General features: G+C 57.3%; 1 protein-coding gene across 6 annotated transcripts in view; it reads right to left on the minus strand.

Annotated features, from left to right (window-relative positions):
• The window catches only part of TACC2 (transforming, acidic coiled-coil containing protein 2), a 56,674-nt gene extending 35,900 nt beyond the window's left edge, over window positions 1–20,774 (minus strand). For all 6 annotated transcript variants that reach the window (XM_012723669.1, XM_004680383.2, XM_004680382.2 and 3 more), the window contains exons 1-2: window positions 20,680–20,774; window positions 2,307–2,452 (exon numbers count right to left, since the gene is read on the minus strand). In XM_012723669.1, the coding sequence (XP_012579123.1) occupies window positions 2,307–2,452; window positions 20,680–20,747 (214 nt within the window). In that variant the 5' untranslated portion in view covers window positions 20,748–20,774. The remainder of the gene's footprint in view (window positions 1–2,306; window positions 2,453–20,679) is intronic.
• Window positions 20,775–20,780: the final 6 nt, after the last annotated feature.

The raw sequence follows: 20,780 nt of genomic DNA on the forward strand, positions 1-20,780 counted from the left end.
GAATGAGAGGCGATGCCCGATGGTGCCACAGCAAAGAAAGTGCTGCTGGGTGGCGCCACTGTCTATTCTGGTGGTTGAGCGTTGGCTCAGACCGACAGCTCGGGGTCTGGGTCAGGCCTGTCCTCCCGGGGGGTCGGGCCCTAAGCCGCCTGCCGCTGTGGGGTGCCAGTGGCCTGGAAGACTGTCGGGGCTCGCTGAGCCGGCCGCTGCAAGGCGAGGTCGCCACGTGGACCACAGGGTGGAGAGGGTGCTGGGCTGGGCTCCTTGGGCGGGGACTCGGAGAGCTGCAGCTGCAGGGCGGTTTGCTCACGGCTACACCTGGCCTAGGAGCACGATGCCTCAGCCACCTGGCCACTTTCCATACAAGAAAAGGGCAAAACTGTCACGATGTCAGAGGAAATGACTTGTTTTTATGCTTTATTATCCGCAAGAAAGTGGGAATGCAAAACCTTCTGGAACGCAGAAGCACCCTCTGACTTCTTTATCTTTTTCAAACCAAATCAGTTCCAGCCATGACTTCTCAGAGCCCAGAGCCTGGCTGCTGTGCCGCCTTGGAACTCCTGGCTGGTGGCGGCCGGCGGTCCCCCCAGGAAGGCAGCTGTTCCCCTAAACACGGCCCTGTTCTTTCCTCCAAGCCCCAGGGATCGTCTCTGTGAGCTGCACAGTCCTGGGAGCATGGACCCTCCCGAAAACAATGGCCTCTCTGAAGCCAGGCAGGTGGAGAGTTCCATCCGTGGCTTTCCAAAACCAACGTCAAGGTCAAAGAGTTACTTTATGTTATGGTCCCCCTGGCCAGGGCAAGAGTACAAATGGAGGCCAGCCCTCCGCCTGTTCCTTCTGCTCTCCCCCACGCCCCACGTCTCACCTGGGGAGCTTCAAACGCAGGTGGGCGGACACCCACCAGAAGGGGCTGACGCTGTTCTTGACCCCTGTCCTCAGCTCAGGGTGCAGAGCTAAGCACGCTCAGCCTGGAAGAAGGGCCAGGAGGACGGCCTGGCAGGCCTGGGGCACGGCTGCTCCAAGTTAAGCAAGTTAAGGGTGTGATGTGGAGACCCGCCTGCACCCCTTTGGAGCCAGGGCTGTGACCTGCGGCACCACCGCCCAGACCAGCCATTTCAAGCTGCTCCGTCCCCTCAGGCCTGCGACGGACTCCATGCTAGGGCGGCCGCAGCTTGGGGGACAGACCCGCCCCACCCTCCGAACCCCCCACCGCCAGCCCGCATGCTTCTGAAAGGGACAGGAAGGCCTGTGTTTTCTACACCCCGGGAGGGGACACGGATAAGCAGCCAGGTAACTGGCGCCTGAAGAGGAACAAGCGAACTCTCCCACAGACTGGGCACGCTGGCCATTGGCCATCATAGCATCTGTGTGCCCAAGCCATGAGCTGCTCGTAATACAGATGCAGGCCCTGGGCCCTCCCTGATGGTGCCATGAGTTCAAGTGCAGCAGTACGAAGCCAGCACAGCTGCCCCAGCACGAGTTTGATCCCCGCCCCGAAGTGACCCACAGGGCGCAGCAGACCCCTCTTGTCTCCCCTGAGACAAGTGCCCTGAGCAGTGTCCTTCCTCAGTCTGCTCCCCACTCTGACGCGGGTGAGTTCTCTCATCGCCTCTGCGCCTCGGGCCTGTACCCCAGTTCTGTATGCATAAAGAAAGAAATCTTAAAAAAAGCAAGGCCCCCCCTTGGCCCTCCCTGGTGGCGCAGCGGGTTGAAGCGCAGCACTGATAATCTAAAAGCCGCTTCCCCATGAGTTCGATCCCTGCCTGCCCCGGAGGTGACCACAGGGCGCGGCAGACCTCTCCTGACCCGCCCGCTGTTCCCCTCAGCAGTGGACTCATCAGTCGGCTGGCCTGTTCTGCTGCGCACTCTGTCTCTGGTGAAGCCTCTCACCGCCCCTGAGCCTCTGGCCTGTACCCCAGTTCTCCAGTTCTGTGTGCACAAATAAATAAATCTTTAAAAAAAACCAAAAACACAAGGCCCTCCCTGGGCTGGCCAGATGCAGGGTCTCATAGATGGACCAGAGGGCCAGATTAGAATCCAGACAGAACCTTCCAGACCCACTTCTCCACTCAAAGCTGCTTCTGAGTGTTACACAAAAGCACCCCGAGATAAAGAAGTGGTTTCTACAGAGGGGTCCCCCAAATTTCTGCAAAACGAAGAAGACCCCCAGTCGTCCTGGGCATCTGCTCACCCGCCCCACCTCAGCCCAGGACCGCGGGCGGGGCCCTCCCACCCCAGAGGGGTCCCTGAGCTGAGGGCTGCCCTGGCCTCCCCCAGTTCTCCACCGCACGCTGACCCTGGGTTACCTGGGTTTCCTGGTTCTTCCGGGGGAGGCTGTACGCTGACCTCAGGTTCTGGGGTGACCTCGGGGGGCGGTGGGGGCGGGGCTGGCGGAGCCTTGACAGGGGTCGTGGACTCCGGGGTCTCAAACGCTTCTTCAGAGTCAGAGCTCCTGGAGGAGAGAGAGAGGAGAAAGACGGTGAGGGGGCGGGTCTGCCCGCCTGTGGGCTCGCTCTCAGATCCCGGGCAGGAGACAGACGCTGACTGGGGAGGTCATTCGGCCCACAGCCTGACTCCCCAGCTGTGTGCCAAAGGATCTCTTCTGCTCAAAATACACATCGCCGGCCTCAGTGGCAAATGCAGCGGAATCTTCCGGAGAACTCTGGCACGTGCTATTTGGCTTCCGTTCTGCTCTTCTCAGTCTGGGGTCCAGCACGCACACAGGGTCCCCACTGGGTGACACTGTGTCCCCCGCGCCCCCTCTTTCTCCCAGGATGTCCTCCCCTCCCCTCCCCCGGGCTTGTCCTTACAGACAGCCAATTTCCAATCGTGGCATCTTTCTCCGCACCGGGGGCAGCAGCCCTTTTTCACAGACTCTCAGGCCCACACCAGGAGGCGGTGCAGTGGGTGTGAGCAAGTCGGCCGGAGGACATGCCAGGCCGGGGTGCGCGGCCCGGTCACCCCCGGTGCTGAGACAGCCTCAGCCCTCTGGGCTGCTCTCCAGAGGACAGGCCCAAAGCTCACCCCAGAGGATGCCAGGAACAAAGGGGTGCTGCTCCCCAAACTGAAGCCCTGATCTGGGCTCAGGAGACCCAGAGCAGATGACCCTCTCTATCACGCTGCTCCTCTGGGGCTCCATCTTAAGCCAGATCAAACGAGGCCTCCCCAAATCACCAGGCCCGGCACATGTCCGCAGGCCAGTGGGCTGGAGATGCCCATGGCCCGGGTGCTGGCCCAAACCTGCCCGAGGAGCCAGGATGCAGAGACACAGCAGCAAAGTGCCATGAAGAAGGTGGTTCTCGAGGGTGGTGCGGGAGCCCGCTGGCACAGTACCCAGCGTGCAAAACCCAGGTGAGGTCGCGTACTCGGAAGGTGTAGGGGCAGGGGCGTGTTGAGTGGAAACACTCACGCGGCCAAGCTCCCCCAGGATCAAAGGACCAGCTCTTCAAAGAACCCCCCCAAGGCCCCCCCAACCCCCCGCCGGCTGGCAGCAAGAACTGGAAGCAAAGCTGTGCCGCCTTCGCAGCTGGGACCGCTGGGGCGTTTTGTAAAGACTCACGCCGTCCATGCCAAGACCCCCCTGCCTGCCCCCAACCCCGGGACCTTGGCCACAAAGCCCCCAGAGACCAGAGTTGGACAGAGATACCAGAGCTGCTTCTAACAGGATCCAGTGCGCTGAAACCCCCACACGGTCGCGCTCTGAGTCTAAGCCACGCAGGCACCACGGGCCGCCCTGACGTCTTACAACCCGCGCTAGCAGAAAAGGCCTCCGCTTGGCTCCAGGGACAGAACTGGACCCCATTCAAATGACAACAGATCTGGGTACCTGAGTTGAGCAAAGTCTGTCTGCTGATAAGAAAAACACAAGCAGTAACTCTGGAACAACAGTCTGCACCAGCCAGACCGGGGAGCGACGCGGACCCCACTTGCCTCTCTCCGCTGCACGCCTGGACCCGCAGACTGGTGTCCCCGGCACTGGTCACTGCGGCCCACATCCACCGGGCCCATTCCACGGCAGCCCACATTCTCCCGGAGGCAAAAGCCATCTCCGAGGAGGAGCAGCTTCTGCTCCCCTTCCCCCACAACCCCCACCCCTCACTCCTGTTCGTGGTAAGGGGTCTCAATCTCCTTCTGAGGTCCCCCAAAAGTCAGCAGCATCCCCAGCCAGGGAGGGCGCGAGCTTCGCCAGCCTGCGGCAGAGAGATCAGGAGAGGCTGCAAGCTGGTGCTAGCGCGGACGTTTCTGCACCCAGGCCCCAGACGGCGGCTGGTGCACAAAGGGCCCCGCTCTTTCCCAGCAGCACAAGCAAGCGGCAGGGCAGGCCGGATGTCCCTGGGTTCAAGCTGCTGAATTCCAATGAGGGGTCCCCTGCTGCAGCTGCCAGGGACACCTGCCCTGTGGAAGGGGACGCCATTCACACCCCACCGGTGGGGGAGCCGGCACCCGGGAGGGAGCCAGCACCCCAGGCACCCCTGTGGGTCTCTGCCTGTTTACTGGGGACCATCCCTGCTCGAAGCATCCCGACCCCAAGAACGCCATTCACTTCCGGCACCGCAGGCAGCGCTTCCTCGTCCCACACCCTCTCCCCGGAGTGGGGAGCAAGTTAATTAGAGGAGGCGGATGGCAGATTTTTTAATTAGCTCCTTTTCCCCGATGGAGTCTCCCAGGAGGCGCAGAAACACTTCCAAGAGAGGGATGTCTGCTGTCCACTCACAAAGAGCCGGCCAGAAACACAAAGCTGCATTTTGAAGTCCGATGCATAAAAGCGGCTCCCACTGGCTGCTGCCTTTGTATTTTTTTTTTCCCTTCTGGGACAAAACAACATACAAGACACCCGTGAAGGCCCCCACACACTTGCAAATCGAAGGAAAAGGAAGTTGCTTTAGTTGGCCACAAAGATGTACCAGCAACAGAAATGTGTCTCTCCGGTCAGGTAAGATACTGTCAGTGACAGAAAAAGATATTTACCAGGACATGCACGTGCCCACTCACCAGCTAAGTATGCAACAGAAGCAAAACGATGCCATACGTGTATTTCCAAAGTCTAGAGAGCGCTCTTGGGGGCAGCAGGCACGGCGCCCTCATCCTTAGTCCGCAAGCACTAAGACAAGAGCCACGTATTGAACTGCTGTCATGTGTCCGGCACTGAGTGAGGCCCACTGGCCACTTCCCGCCGGCTGGCGGCGGCCAGAGAGGCGGGCAGTGCCGGGCACACGCTCACAGCAGGGCAGCCGGGCTCTCCCCTCCCAGGGTGGGCCCCTGAACCTCTTTGACATCAGTGGCCACACACACCTTGCACCAAATATATCTTACGTGAGAGTGTTACGCACGGGAGAAGGATTTTAAGGATTTTCAATCTGCTTAGATGCTTGCTCAATGTATCACAGACTCGCTAAAATGTCCGTCGTTGAGAACTTAGCTCTTTGGAAGAACTGGAAAGTGACACAGGGGGCTGAGGGTGCTGGTCAGGACATGAGGCTGCCGCTCTCCCCCACCCCTAGACTGTCAGCGAGGTGGCGACACCCAGGAGGGCGTCACGGCCACAGCACCTGCAGCAAGTCCTGGGGTGACACGGCCTATTTCAGTAAAGCAGACGGGGAGAGAGCTGCCGGCCGTACACCCCGATGCATCTGTCAGCACGAGGCTCTGTGCTGCGGGGTCCACCCCACCCCGGGCGGGGCACAGAGAGAAGGACATCCAACCAACCCCACCGCCTGTGATCCCCAGCTGGGCCGGGAGAGCTTTCCACTTTTTTCTTAATGTTTTCTTGGTTTGGGCCTCCCTGCTGGCGCAGGGGTTAAGTCTCAGCACCATGACGCTGTCGGCAGCCTCCGTGGCATGAGTTCGATCTCCGGTCAAGGAGTGACCCACAGGGCACAGCAGACCTCTCCTGTCTCCCTGCTGCTCCCCTCAGCAGTGGATGTCAGTGGATCTGCCTGTTCTGCTCCCCGCTCTGTCTCTGATGAATCTTCTTACCCCAATGCTTGCATGCATATAAATAAATCTTTAAAAACAAACCCCAAACCCACATTTTCAGAATCTCTGTAAGCTATGTAGTTTAAAAGCCTCTTTCTGCACCCTGCAATGGGGAGGCGAACCCTTCAAGATGACAAGCTGTGTCACAACAGAGAACGGGACGCAAACCGTCCCCGGAGAGACGTGTTAGCAGGAAAATGGGGACAGCAAGCCCTGTTTACCTGTGTTTTTGGTTTTGTTTCAATATTTGCGTGCCTTAGCTCTGGACAACAAAATAGTATGAGACTAGCACCCACAAATACCTCGCATGCTCTGACGGGACAATGTAGTTAAACAGAAGAAGTATCCAGTAACATGAGTAAAACACACACACACACGCCTGCGTGCCTCACAACAAAACAGACTTCCCAGCTGCACGCACAGATGCGCGCCCACGCACACTCTGGCCGGAGCACACTCCTGCTGCTTAAAGCAATTTCACCAGGCTGCTCAGCTTTAGGAGCTGACCGCCCAGGGTCTGACTTGAACCGCCCCAGTCTGGACACAGAACAGGGGCCAGCTCTCTCGTTGCTGCCCCCATGTTAAAGGGGAGGACGGGCTTCAACTCCGCCAGCGGCCGAGATGCCGCGTGGACGTCAGCGTGCTTACCCACCAGGGTCTCACCTGCCCCAGGGTCTCACCTGCTGACCCCGCGTGGGGCTCCGGAGACCCTTAGAGTCTGCGGGCCGAGAACACGCTTCTTCCTTTTTGCTTTTATTTCATTTATCAGAAAATCAGTCCTTCTTGCAGCCTGGAGCACTGATCAATGCCCCAGCTGGAACCCCCAAAGCCAAGCTCCCCAGCACAGCTCTTCCCCAACTTGTTGAGTAAAGGCCAACACACACCCACTGTGGGTGTCAGCAAGTCCCCATCATGACTGCGGAGTTTGCACACGATAGAAAATTCAGACTCGGGAGGAAGTCAGATGGGGCAGCGTGAGAGTGTTGGCCAAAAGCTTGAAATCTAGAAAGTCTTAAAACCAATGTTGCTGGAGGTCTACTTTTTAACTGGGTAAGCTTTATTTATATGTAAACGTCATTAAAAGCAGCTTTAGATTTACCCTTCTTGGAAAGAGTCCGTAGCTCTCACTCAGTCTTACAGCTGACTGGCAGCTTCCTTTCAGACGTGCATTTGTTATAACTGATGAACCAACATTGACACATCACATCCTTAAGGAACCACAGTCCCAGCGCTAGTCCATTTCCTGAAGCTGAATTCTGTCCTTTTCTGGCTCCCACCTTCTATTCAAATACAAATTGAACCTATGAGTCTCCTTAGGCTGGCATACGTTCCTGTCTAGGAGATGTCCAGAGCTTCCCAGGACTGTCTGGGTTTGTAGATTAGCGCTCACGTGGGGCTCGCTCATTTGCACAACAACCCAGGGAGCTCCCACGTTTGGCCCCTTCCTCCAATCTCTCTGCAGGATCAAAAGGAAAACAATGGCTTGTAAACACTGACTAATTGCAGGGAAAATGTGCTCTTCTCTCAAGGCCCTGCCAGCTTCCTGGGCATATATTCACACCATTCTCTCATACATAATGCAGCAACTCAGCCTCTGACCCACTTATTAAAAATTCCAAACTGATAAAGTCTGGATTGAAGCACTTTCCTCACGTGTGACACGCGAGCGCTCAGCCAGACAACCCTGCAGAAGCCATCAGCACAGCATCCACCAAATATAGAAAGAAGCATCCACATGTTGCTCTGGTTCCAAAATTCAGGGTTTGCCACTTGTGAGGGGGCAACTTTGGTGGGGTTCTTCATCATCCCTGTGCCTCAGTTTCCTCATCTCTGGAGCTGGCAGCGGGGTCGGAACTGCCAGCCTCCTGGGGTGCCTGGGACTTTGCTCCTGGGAGGTGTCCCTGCTGCCAGGCTCTTGGCCTCTGCTCAAGGCGTTGGGTTCCACAGGACCAACCTGTGAACCTTTCTCTAACATGATCTCAGAAACAAAGCCGGCCACCCTTCCTCAGGTGGCCCCGGGGCCAGGGCTCTCGCAGCACTGATTTGGCGTTTATTGAGCAATGGAAAAAGAATGTGATTCTCTGGCTCTTCCCACAGGCAGCACCCCCACCCTGGCACAAAGGCACGCCTGGGCATGCAGGAACATGCACACACACACACACACAGAGCTAAGATGGCTGTGGGCGAGGACCAGCGAAATTAAGCAATAAATTCACTCGAATATTTACTGAATTAATCCCCAGCCACTCAGAAACTACAACCAGCACAACAGAAGACACGCTGACACGAGGCGCTTGCGTGTCTTCCAGCGTCCTGGAAGAGGGGACGCTCAGGGAGGGGCCCGGAGCAAGGACTCAGGGACCCGAGACGGGCAAGGAGGCTGCCGTGGGAGAGCCACACGATGAAGAGCCTGGGCTGGGAGCAGGGTGCCCAGAGGCTGGACGCTGGGGCCAGGACGGAGCCCTGCGCGGTGCGCCAGGCCGGGCAGCTCCCGAAAGGCCGTCTGTCCACTCTGGGAGGCGGGAGTGTGTGTGGGAGGGGTCGACGGGACGGTCGGACCAGGCAAGCGGGCCGAAAGGTGAGAAGCGGCCTGATTTGGAAGCCGGAAGCAGGCCCCGCAGGCAGGTGTCCCAGGAGGAGCTGAGCTCCCGGGGTCACTCGCCAAGTTTTGGCAAAAATAAGCACGCACTTGTTTAGTTTGCTTACAGGTCTCGCTGTATGGGTTCAGGGTCTGTGCACATGTGTGTAATCGCCAAATTCAGGTATTGCTTAACGACCGCGAAACATCCTGAGAAAGGCAGCGTGTGGCTGCCCCAACAGGCTACCCACCGGGGCTACGGGGAGCCACGGGGCCACCACCCAGGTCTGCCGTGGACCAAACAGCTTCCGCGGTACCGCCAGGTCGGGACGGGCAAGTGCCCAAGAGCTCAGCTGAAACCAAACCGAAACAACACCCACTCGGAAGCAGTTCTTTTCTTGCTTTTTAAAGATTTACTTACGCATACAAGAACTGGGGTGCAGGCCAGAGCTGCGTGTGTGTGTGTGAGAGAAAGGATTCACCAGAGACAGTGGGGAGCAGAACAGGAGGATCCACTGAAATCCACTGCTGAAGGGGGCAGCAGAGAGGTCTGCTGCGCCATGTGGGTCAGCTCCCTGCCCGGGGATCGAACCCACACTGCAGTGGCTGTGGACAGTGTTATGGCGCTGAGACTTAACCCCGTGAGCCACCAGGGAAGCAGTTATTTTCACTTGCTCCATGCGGATACGAGGAATGAAGTAGCTTTTCTCCACTCCAAGACGCTGAACCGTCTTTACACTGACTGACTTAACAAAAACCAAATTATCGGAACTGTCTATGCAAGGCCGATCAGCAGCCTCAGATTTCAGTTACACCTCACAGAGCTCCAGAGAACAGATGCCATTTCCCACATCAAACAGGCAGACTGTCTCAAGGTCAAGGGTTCTGTTACAATGACCCAGCTGAGTTCCAGAGGAGTCTCAGAGCTGCTTGGCCAAGAACTCCTCGGTGCAGTGATCAAAGGCACAGAACAAGGAGTAGATCCCACAACAGGCACCTGGCTATTTATAGCCCTCGCGCCTTCACGCCCTCTGGCTTACAAACATTCTCTCTTATTTTTAGGATGGGATGTGAAAGGTCAGCTTTGCGCTTTGTTTTTTTCAAATCTCTTGCATCAGAGTTTTCCATTTTTTCCAGGTTCCTGCTATTTGAAAGTCATGCTTTTGGTTTTAGCTTGAGTGTTAATGTAAGTTCGATGAAGCGTATCTCCTCTGTATCACCAGATGTGTTGACGGGTCGAGCATTTGAAGTAGGAGGAAAGAATCCAGGGTTGCACCTGGGTTTCAGCCAGTGGAATGGGTGAGGGGTCTGGTGGGCACAGACGCCCTCGGAAGAAGCGTCAAATTCTGTCCAAAATGAAGATAGAAAAGTTGTGCCTCTTGCTGTTCCCCTGCACTTTTGTCAAGAGATGGGAAACCACCCCACCCCTCCCGCCCCCAGAAGCCTGCTGTCTACCAGCCAGCTCAACACCAGTCTCCGAGACAAAAACCCAGCCATCGAATCCCCACCCAGCCTCGAAACTCAGGAAAATCAACATCTCACAACCAAGACGTCCACCATGGAAAAATAGTAACGGTACACAAACCTGCATAGATAGAGAAAGTCATCAGGCCCGAGGTGCCTCTTCCAGACAGAGGTCCCCCAACCCTCCCAGGAACCTGGGCCAGCTAGGGACCTGGACCCCAGCAAACTCGTCTCGCAGGTCAAAGCTGCTTTTCCACTTCACAGGCCTTCTGGGTTTCCTTCCATGCAAGCTACCAGCGTTTCAGGGCTTCCTTCAACGGCTTCACTGGCAACGGCGCCATCATTTTCAAAAGACGAGTAAGTATTTCAGGAAAATGTCATGTGTCATTTCTTCTCCATTGTCCCTGATGCAGCAGAATTCTTCTACAATGGGGTGGGAGGTGTTGGGGGAGCCCCATGTCATGGATGCCATAACCGCAGCTCAAAAAGGTTCCAAGTGCCGGGGCCGCTGAAGAGGCCACGTGCCCAGAACCTCGCCAGCCTGGTGCTGGGCCGGCGCCCTGTCCGCTCGCCGTTTTCACACAGCAATCTGTCCTTGCCAGGGGTGGGCTGGTTGGCGCTGATCTGGGCCACGACCGCTCTTGGTGACCGCTCACCTCAGTCTCGATGCCACCTGCCTCCCTCGTCTGTGTAAAACACGCGGGTCACAGACACGGCCTCAGAGTTGCACCAGATGAAGAGGAAATGGACAGCTTCAGCCTGGAGAGGGGCAATGGCCACCGAGGCCTCAGCTGGACCAGGGTAAGAGGGAGAGTCCCGCAGGAGGGCGGACATGAGGACAGAAAAGTGGGTGGGAGAAGAGCCGTGCGGGCTCTTTCTGGCCCCAGCCCATGGTCCAGTTGGTGGCCTCAGCGCCCAGGGGCAGCCCCAGGGCTGTGCTGTGGGGTCAGGTGGGAAGAGCGACACCCTCGGGGCCAGGGCTTAAGGCGAGTGAGCCACTGAGCTGCTTGGACACGCTCTTCCCTCATCTGATACTAGAAAAGCGGGTCGCGGAGAAACACCTCTCCACGTCCCCCGCGCCCACCTTCCTTCAGGCTAGGCGGACCCTTAACTGGCGCTCTTTCCAGGGAAGCTGGCGGACTCAGGCCCCAGAACCACCAGCAAGACTCCCGGGGAACAGCGCTAGAAGCCTCCAGCCCCAAGGGGCCCCCTTCGATGTCCCGTCCCCAGGTCTCCTCTCTCAAGCCCTGCCTAGTTCCCGAAGGCCCAAACACCCGAGAATTGTCCCAGAGCCGCCTTGCCCCAGTTAGGGGCACCCCAGTTAGGGCAGGACGCACAGCTGGGGTGTTGAGGGCAGTTCACAAGCCCTCCCGGGCCCAGGCCCAGGCCAGGCCCGGCCCAGAGAGCAGGGCTCCGGGCAGTGAGACGGCACCAGAGATGTGGCACGGAACCCGCAGCAGCCAGAGGCCTCTGGGGCTACCAGGAGGTTTTGAGGGGCGGCCCCAGGAGTCACCGCCCGTGGCAGAGCCAAGATGATTCTAAAAGCCACAAAGTCGGAAGCTTCAGGTTCCCCCCTGAACCCGGTTTTTCTGGGTGTGTATGTGGGGGGAACCTTACTCAAAAGCCCACCTGGCAATGAGCCGGAAGGCACCCGGCTGCCCGGGGAGATGCCCTCCCGCCCTGAGTCAGGGCAGTTCAAAGCGTCTGTGTGTTTCTCACTTCCAGCGGAAGTGGTGGCTCAGGCCACGGCGGGGTGTTCCGGGGGCTGCTCTGCCCAGGGAGCCCCCCTGTGGCCCAGCCCTCTGCCTAAATACCTTATGCCTGCTTGGTGCACACAAACCCCACCCAGCGTCACCCCATTCCAGCGGGGGTGCCCAAGGGGCCAGGCGCCCCCATGCACCCCTCTCTCCACACTCACACTCCTGCCCACGCTGCTGCCTTTCCCTTCTCCCCACAAAACAGGCGTCCTGAGGGGCTGATGCTCTGAGCAACCCCGTCTTCCAGGAAAGTGTCTTGGGGACCGCTCTTCCTCCCCTGGAGCACGCAAGGGAAAAGGGGACCCTCATCTGAAAGGGGCTGGGTCAGAAACTGCACACATGACCTACATGCGTGCAGATGTTTTCCCCAAGTGAAGCCAGCCTGTGCCTCCTTCCTGGAGGGAAAATGCTTCCAGACGGTTCTAGGCGTGTCCCTTTAGTGCAGAACAATGTGCAATTAGCAACTTCCACCCGGGCCCCTTGAAAGGCCAGGAGGGGCTGTGCTCAGAAGCTGGGCCCCCTCGATCCAGATGTGCCCACAGTGCCAAACACCTAGGTCTGATGCCCACCTGACATGGCCCCTGCACGGGCGCTGCAGAGCACAAGCTCCTGGCACAGGCACCACGACGACCAGGCTGGACAGTCTCGCCCTGCAGGGCACAGAGAGCAGCTGCCTGGCGCTAGATGTCCAGCTCCGATCTAGACACCCGTGAGCTGTCACAGGAGCGGGGGCATGAGATTACGACCCGGGGCCAGGTCACCGCCCTGCAGCTGTGGCGGTGTTCCAGGGTCACCCTGGGCCTCTCTGCTGGAGCTTGGGGGGTGAACCCAAGGGGTCCCACCCGGTGCCAGCTACCAGAAGGCCAGGGGGTGTCCATCTACTTCTGGGCTGGCTGGTCCTCAGGGAGATCAGCTCTTTCTCGGCCTTGCCACCAGGATGAACACACGCCACCACCTCCCGCTCGGAGATGGGCGTCTCAGAACGGCGCTGGGAAGGCGCGAGGAACCAGAGAGAGGCTGCAGAGCACAGCGCCACGAGGCGCGAGGCGGCCGGGGCAAGGGCCTCTGCCGGTCATTTTCATCCCTAAAGAAACTATCCACTGCATTTCCGGAAGGAACGGAGAATGCGCAAGTGAGCTGTTTCACCGCTCAGGTTGAAGCTCAGCGGCCATCAGGCCGGGCTCACAACAGGTGTCAGCAAACTAAAGTTAGAGGGAGACCAGTGAGGAGACCTCCTGACTCACCTGGATAAAGACTAGCAGGGACGAACTGGGCCATATTCACAAGTGGTGTGGGAGGGATTTCAGACACCCTGCAAAAAGGCCTCTGCGGCTGGTGTCTCCAGTTCTAAGGTTCCCAGACTGAAACTCCACAGACATGTGGATTTAGGGCGACTGGGAGCTGGTAGCAGACTGGGCCCGGCCAGGCCTGAGCTGTCAGCCCCGACAGGACACAGCGCTCCCGTGACCTTCCTCTTACTGGGCTCCTGGGCCACCTCCCTCAGCCCATCTCCAGCCCACACAGCTCTGCCCAGAGCCAGCGGCGGGCGTGTGGCTTCCATTTAAGGAAGACAGAGAGGACACAGCAGACTCGGCTTACCCACACCTTCTAAATACGGAGGGCTGGCAGGTACAAACCTGTGGACCGGCCGTCCCCCAGGCCATTCGCTGCTCGGCCTCGAGGTACCTTCCCTGCCCCGGAGTGGTCAGTTGTCCTCTGCAAAGACTGCATTTTTATCCCTAAAGAAACTATCCACTGCATTTCCTGAAGGGATGGAGAATGTGCAAGTGAGCTGTTTCGCTGCTCAGGCTGAAGCTCAGCGGCTTGGCCAGGCTAACAACAGTTAAAAGGAGACAGTTGTCCTCTGCAAAGACTGCCACGAGGGGACAAAGGTAATGCCCGGTCGCAGTCCCACCCCAGGCCCCTTGGAATCTCTGCACCGCAGGCAGCCGCTGCTCACTCGGCGAGCACATGAAGGCGGAAGAGACCGGCCGAGAGATGAGCCCACAGGAGCTGAGTGAGGAGGGGACTGCAGGAGGGAGCTGGCAGGGGAGAGGCTTCAACTGTCCCCAGAGTGACCCGTGATGGCCTGTATCGTCTGGGGACACTCCTGTAGGACATCCAGGCCGGGCTGCTTCCTTTAACCAGTGGCGGGGGCGGGACTCCAGGGGCCGGACGGTGCCCATGGCGGGCAGAGCGCTGAACCCGCAGGCGCTGTGCCAGGCACTCAGAACCTTAGTGCCCGAGGTGCAGCCCAGCCTCCGTGCCCCTCGGAGCTCCCCCAAACAGAGCTGCCCAGCCCTGCGCCGGATGGGTGGGGCAGGTGGGTCTTTTTGCTATAAGCCTCAGTCACTTGTTCAGACACATCATTCAAATTGTCAAGTACCAACCATGTGCCAGTCACGGTGCTGGGTGGGGTCACGGTGCTGGGTGGGGACGCGTGCACACCTAGCAGAACACCTCTGCAGGTGGCTTACATGTTGGCGAGAACAGGTAAGTAACAATGGCTCAAATAGACACAACCGTGCTGAGTTTTACAAAATCCTCCAAGAAGAGAACATTATAGGGGTGGGCCGTCTGAGCAGCCAGCCGCCATGGGAGGCTCTTCGCATTGAAGTGAAACGAAAATCAGGCCCTCCCTGCTGGCGCAAAGGTTAGGACGCAGCACGGCAAGCAGGCAAGCCGGTCGCAGCCACTTCAGGGCGAGTTCGATCCCTGGCCTGGAGGTGACCACATGGCGCGGCAGACCTCTCCTGTCTCCCCACTGCTCCTCTCAGCAGTGTATTCATCGATCTGTCTGTTCCTCTTCACCACCACTTCTGGCCTGTACCCCAGTTCTGTATGCATAAATAAACTAATCTTTAAAAAAGAAATGAAATGAAAATTAAAATCCTATTTCTCGAAGGCGGCACCTACATCCTGAGTGCTCCATGGCACGTGTGGCAAGCAGCTACCATTCTGGACAGGCTGTAGGACCTGTCCACGGAAGGTCCTAGTGGACAGTCCTGAAGAACAAAGGCAGGACAGCTGCCTGGAGCCTACACGGGAGGAGTGAGCCCAGCCAGCAGGGGCAGGTGGTTTCAGATCTCTGGCAACATGTGCTAAGGCCCTGGGGCAGGCAGGCGCTGCAGGCTCAGGGGGCCAGTGGCTGGACAACTGCAGCTCGGAGGAGGACAGGCAGGAGCTGGACCTGCAGAGTGCGTGAGCCGGTGGGGTCTGTACCGTTTAGACTAAAGGCAGTGAGCAGGTCCAGGGAAGGGAGCGTTTGGGGAGTGTCTTAGGGAGAAAGGAAGTGAAGGGCACAGGAAGAGACAGGATTACCCACTTTCTGGCTGGAACATGGGGGGCAGTTGCCCCGGGCCGAGTGAGGGGAGAACTGTGTAGGGAGAAGGCTCACCAGCTTTATCTGGCACACATCAAGCCTGAACTCACCATGAGCAAACCCAGAGTTAGCTACAGCAAGCAGTTGGCTAATTACAGGGCTCAAATGAGGGAGAAGAGTAAAAATCGGTCTGTACATAACAATATTTAAACCCAAGGACAGGTGACAGCTGTGAGAAAGGACACGGGAACAAAGATGGTGGCTCAGGCTGAGAGCTCGAGGGCTGTGTTGACAAAGGGTCACGCGGGCTCGAGGGTCCAGCCCAACACCAACCTACTGTCTGGCCAGGCGTCAGCAAAATATAACCCCCACCTGCCTTTGTAAATAAAGTTTTATTGGAACATGGTTTTGAACTGCAGATAGAGTTGTTGTAGCAAAGACCACGTCTCTTTAAAGTTTAAATTATTTACTCTCTGGCCCTTTACTGAAAATAGTTTCTAAGCCCTTGCCTTATGTCCTCTAGAGGTATTGGTTCCCCCACCCAGAAAATGGGTAGGGTAATCAACAGGACACACCTGTCACACAAAAATCTGCCGACTCTAAGCAGCAGGCTCAGAGGAAGATCACCCTGCCTAGCTCTGATCCTGCAGCATCCAGCTCCCAGGCCGTCCCTGGTGATGGCCAATAGGACACTACAGAAACAGCTGACAGGGCTGTGGCAACATGGCGGGGCCCAGTGCTCCGGGGACTGTGCTCCTGTGGTTCCCTGTGGCCAGCCCGTCTCCCCCAGACTTTTGTCCACCCCAAGACAAAGGCATCAGCCGTGAACAACTTCTTTTCACAGAGCAACTGTTTATGCCGCCTACGTCCTCACCATTAATCTTAAGGGGAAAGGACGGAATTGTTCAACATCCTTTGCTTACCCCAGAACACTGCCCCGGCCCAGGCAATCCATCTGGCACAAACAGCCAGTCATATTTCACGCGAAAATGGTTCCTAGGCAACCAAGACGGAGAGCCACAGATCGTGGAAGGAAACCTGGACACGGGACAGAGTGGCCCGCTGACCTGCCTGGAAGGCTTGCCCGCAGCAGCTGTCAACACCCCAGCCCAGATGTTCACCTACCATGACCAGTGCCCTGTCCAGTGCCCTCAGCGGGAGGGCGGGCGTTCCCTACCGGACAAGAGGTAGCAACAGGAAAGTCTCAGAATACCTGACCTTCAGCTTGCCTTAGACAAAGCCTGCAGCAGAGTCAACGAGAAGGGTGTGAAGGGCCAGGATCTCTCTGGAACAGGCACCTGGCCACATGCTGGTGACAGGAGTGATGGCTGAAGGAAAGTACCTGCTATGGACTCAGAGGCTGTGTAAGAGCAACAGTGAGAAGCAACCTCCAGGCCAGTGGGTGGTGCTCATCGCCAACTCAGTGGTAGAAGGTGGAGTTTTCCAGACTTCACCCCAAAGGGAGGCTGGTGGGAGAGAAGGTGGAGTTGGGCTTTTTCCCAGTGAAACTGTAGGGGCATCAGAAAGATTAAATTGCCGTTCGCAGCTGAATTGCTGGCACTTTGGCAACTAAACAGCTGGGGTGTTGGCAGATATGCCACTGGTGAGGAGGGGTGTCTGTGCAGAAACTGCCTTCTTACCATGTGCAGTTTCGGTTTGGACCTTGGTCTCTGCTCAGCGGATCTATCTGAGCAGGACAGATTATATGTGGCCATGTGCCAGCCTGTAAATTCTCTCTCTTTTTCTCACTCCCTCTGAAAATAAGTCCTGTTATTGTTGTTTCACACTGTACCTGCGTTTTGACTGTCCTATAGTCTTATGTACGGGTAGGTCATCCCCCTGGGTTGGCTTGGTTTCAGTTGAGCCCTCACCCCAAATTTACACATTAAAACTCTAGTTCCCAGTGTGATGATATTAGGAGGTGCGACCTTTGAGGGGTTAATTTCCTGTAGCTGGGGTTCTCACCTATAAGAGGAGACAGGAGAAAGTTTTCTTTCTTCCTCTCTTTCTCCTCCATGAGGACATAGCAAGAAGAGGGTCACCTGTGGATCAGGAAGTGGGCCTTCCCCAAATGCCACATCTGCCAGCACCTTGATCTTGGACTGCTCAGCCTCCAGACTGTGGGAAACAACAGTCTGTTGGTTAAGCCCCCCAGTCTGGGTACTACCATACAAGCTGACTCAGACAGCAGCCAGGAGGTTACTGTCACTCTACAGATAATTCTGCTGCTTATTCAGTTTTAGAGAAAAAAAAATCTACTAATTTGGCCCAGAGATAGTATCAAAGTGCGATCTGTTTACAGGAACTGGGACATCACAGAACAACATATCTGAATGGTTGCAGATATGGCACCTTCCCCCCTGAGAAGCCCTACAAAGCAAGAGGGGTAAAACAGTCCCCAGACTGCCCCAACAGCTTCCAAACTGGAGGTGAGCAGGGGAGCATGGGCAGAACCACACACCCCGTGGTGCAATCGGTGACGGTAGACTTGGGGAGAGTACCACCCCCCAAGAACCACTCACCTAGAGGGTGGTACTGAGATTTCTCCCTAGTCCTGGTCTCGCAGCTACAATTCTGTGTCCACCTGCTTCTCAAGCTCCAGCCCAAATGCAGCAGCTCCCTCCAAATGTGCTCTCCATCCAGCTTCCTGGTCATTGCCAATTTCAGACCCTTCTCTTTGTCACCGGCTAGAATGTCCCCAACTTTGCATTTGCCATTTTTGTCAAGCTTCTCCTACCTCCCCGACAGGGCCTGCAGCTTCATCCATCTCCACATCTCGCCCGCTAGGGTGAAGACAAACAATGGGGTCTCCAACCACACGAAGGGAAAAGTACTTAATGTCACTTGGCTTAGCAGAAGCGGAGCCACAGAGGATGCTGGGAAGGCAGGAAGAGCAGGTCTAATCAATAGGCACACAGCACGTCCAGCCGCCTCTTCCTGTGTGCACGGCTCACCCACCCCTGCAGACGAGCGTGTGTTTTCTGCAAGTGAACCCTCTCCTCACCACCCTTGCCCTGTTTTGGAACAATGGTCTCTGTTGCTCTCAGGACTTTTCTCCAAACTGGAGAAGTGGTTCCTTATGGGGCCAGAGAAGCCTGACCAGCTCAAGGCTTCTCATACCTTTCTGCCTACAAATCACCGGCTTAAATGGAGCTTCAGATCCAGTCAGTGAGTGCGGGGCCTGAGAGCTTGCATTTCTAACAAGCCCTGAGGGGAAGCTGCTGAAAAAGGAGCGGGAGAGTTAGAAGGGTCCTGTCCACACCGCCTCTGCCCCAGGTCCCTAGTTCCCCAGGCCGTCCAGATCCTCCAGCTGCTAGACTTTGAGCCCACATAGGGGGATACAGGACCCCCACCTCCCTGCCTCCTTTTCTCAGTAGACTCCTGTACAGGCCGAAGCTAGCAGCTGTGGCTACAAAAGCCTCCCACAGGGACCCCAAACTTGAATTCTGAAGGACAGAAATCCTAAAACTAAAAAATTTCCTGCAGACACTTCCAAATGGGGGTTCCCTCTTCCCCGGGCCCTCCCTAAGCCACTGCGGAAAGGCAGCCATGCCCACCTTTGACTCCAGTGGGCTGTACCCCAGCGCACATGTGCACCCCAACTTCACTCCAGCCTTGCAGCCCTGACAGCGCCCTCTTCCCAGCCGTTTTCTGCCATGAACCATGCACAGCATTCCGGCGCGTGTGTTCCTAGGTGCATGGAAATACACAGACTCACCAAGGCATGTGCCTGCACAGAAAAGAGGTTCTCTTAATATAACTTTCCAAGCCATCTAGACTGGAAATGAACAAACCTGGCACAGACTATCCAGCCCCAATAATCCCGAAGCAGAAGTGAGACTTGGGGAAGAGCCCCTGGGAAGGGGTCCTGCCCCACACCGCTGTGTCTCCTTTTTTGAAAGTGAGAATGTTGGGGATGGAACGAGGGGCTTTGTGGCTGAACCTCGATGCAGAGCTACTGCAGGGGTGCGGGCCTACTCGATGTTGCCATGCAGGAGAAGCCGCTTGCATCACAACGTGACCCCTCAGCCTGAAGTTGTATTTCAGCATGAGAACTGCACAGGGCCGAACCCTGGCCTCTGGGAAGCAGCTGGCAGCCAACAGAACACTGGCCCATCACAACCGGGCAAGAGGGTGGGGGCCGAGAAAGTCTCCCACAATCGGCCCACTGACGGCTCGAGGCAGGCTCCTAGCCCGCCAGTGCCAAGCTCTGATGAACTGACTTCCAGCTCAGAGACTTACAAGATGGCTTAAAACGGTCCTTTTCTGCTTGGGCTTGCATTCTTCATGGAGTACATGCTTCCACACACCGAACAATACTACTACCCGTGAACAAAAACAGAGCAGGCGGGGTGTGAGGCTCACGTCACCACAGAAAAAATCCTCAAACACGCCGCGTCTCCATTGTAAGATGGTGCTTTCTCGCCCTCTGGGGTGAAGACAAACGAGGGATCCGCACACCTGCTCCCAAGTGTGGTTTGCTGATACGGAGCAGGAGGCCGGACAGCCCCAGGCTCAGCCTCAAATTACAGGAGCGAGCGCCTCAGCCAGCTCCTCACGGAAGCCCAGTGGGACGAGGGAGGAAGCCCCCACGCACCCCAACCCTACTACAACACACACACCAATCCTGAGAGTGTGTAGTCTACACACCAGTGACTCATGAACCCACCACATTACCGCCCCCACCCCAAATCCCCGGAAAATACTCTTCTTGGAAACAGTCTGCTCTTTGGGAAAGGAGAGCCGGTGAGGCTGGGATGTGGGCGCCCGCTCTGGACACGAGCCCAACTTACCGGAATACGACCCGGCGGCCAGATCTAGTCAGTAAGCCCCATTCCCCCCCCCAGCCCCAACAAGCCTGGGGAGGTAATGGACACGACCATCTGACCATCTCAAAACGGCAATTCCAATGAACACCCATTCGGGATAAAGGCCACTTCAGGAGCGCACTGGCTCCGTGGCTTAGTGAAAAGATCCAATTCCTGGATCAATACTTAGTCCCATCCTGTGTCACCAACGGACCGCCGACCAGCGGGTTCAGCTGGTTCTACTAATAGCCAGAGGCCCTGTTGGCTGGGGCTCAGCAGGGGTATATGGCGGCTCACGCTGCCAGACCAACGTCCACCAGCGACGCTCCACGCCATCTGCCAGGGCATGCCAGGCGCTGCCCCCAAACTGCTGTCTCCATGGGCGCCAAGCTGCCACACTAGGGTTCTTCTCGAGAGGCCGCTGTTGATGCCGGGCCCTTGCAGGAAACACCACTGTGCGAGGGGATGCAGAGTTAAGACGCTGAGGGCAGGTGGACACGGCCATGCGCCAGGCTGCCGAACCACCGACACCGAATTCTTCGCAGGGGTCATTTCTGCCCTGGACAGTGTTCTCCCATGGCTCCAGATGTTCATTCCGGAGGGGCCCTGCATGCTAGGAGCAGCCGCCACCAGGTAAGCCGTACAAGGAAGGCTGCGGACAGCCCCAGGCCAGCCCCGAGCCCCGCTGCACCGGGATCGCGAGAGGCGACACTAACAAAGCCCGGCAGCCTCTCCTCCTCCCGGGGGCTCCGGGCCGCCCGGCGACGCACTTACATTGCCTCGGAAGCCTCCAGGCTCAGGTCGCTGGCGGGGACTGGCTGCAGGGACTGCGACCCTCCCATCCTCGCTGCGCCCAGGCGAGCCGACTAGCCGCG

This window comes from Condylura cristata, unplaced genomic scaffold (assembly GCF_000260355.1).
Source record: "Condylura cristata isolate star-nosed mole 26May11 unplaced genomic scaffold, ConCri1.0 scaffold00011, whole genome shotgun sequence".
Taxonomy (NCBI): domain Eukaryota; kingdom Metazoa; phylum Chordata; class Mammalia; order Eulipotyphla; family Talpidae; genus Condylura; species Condylura cristata.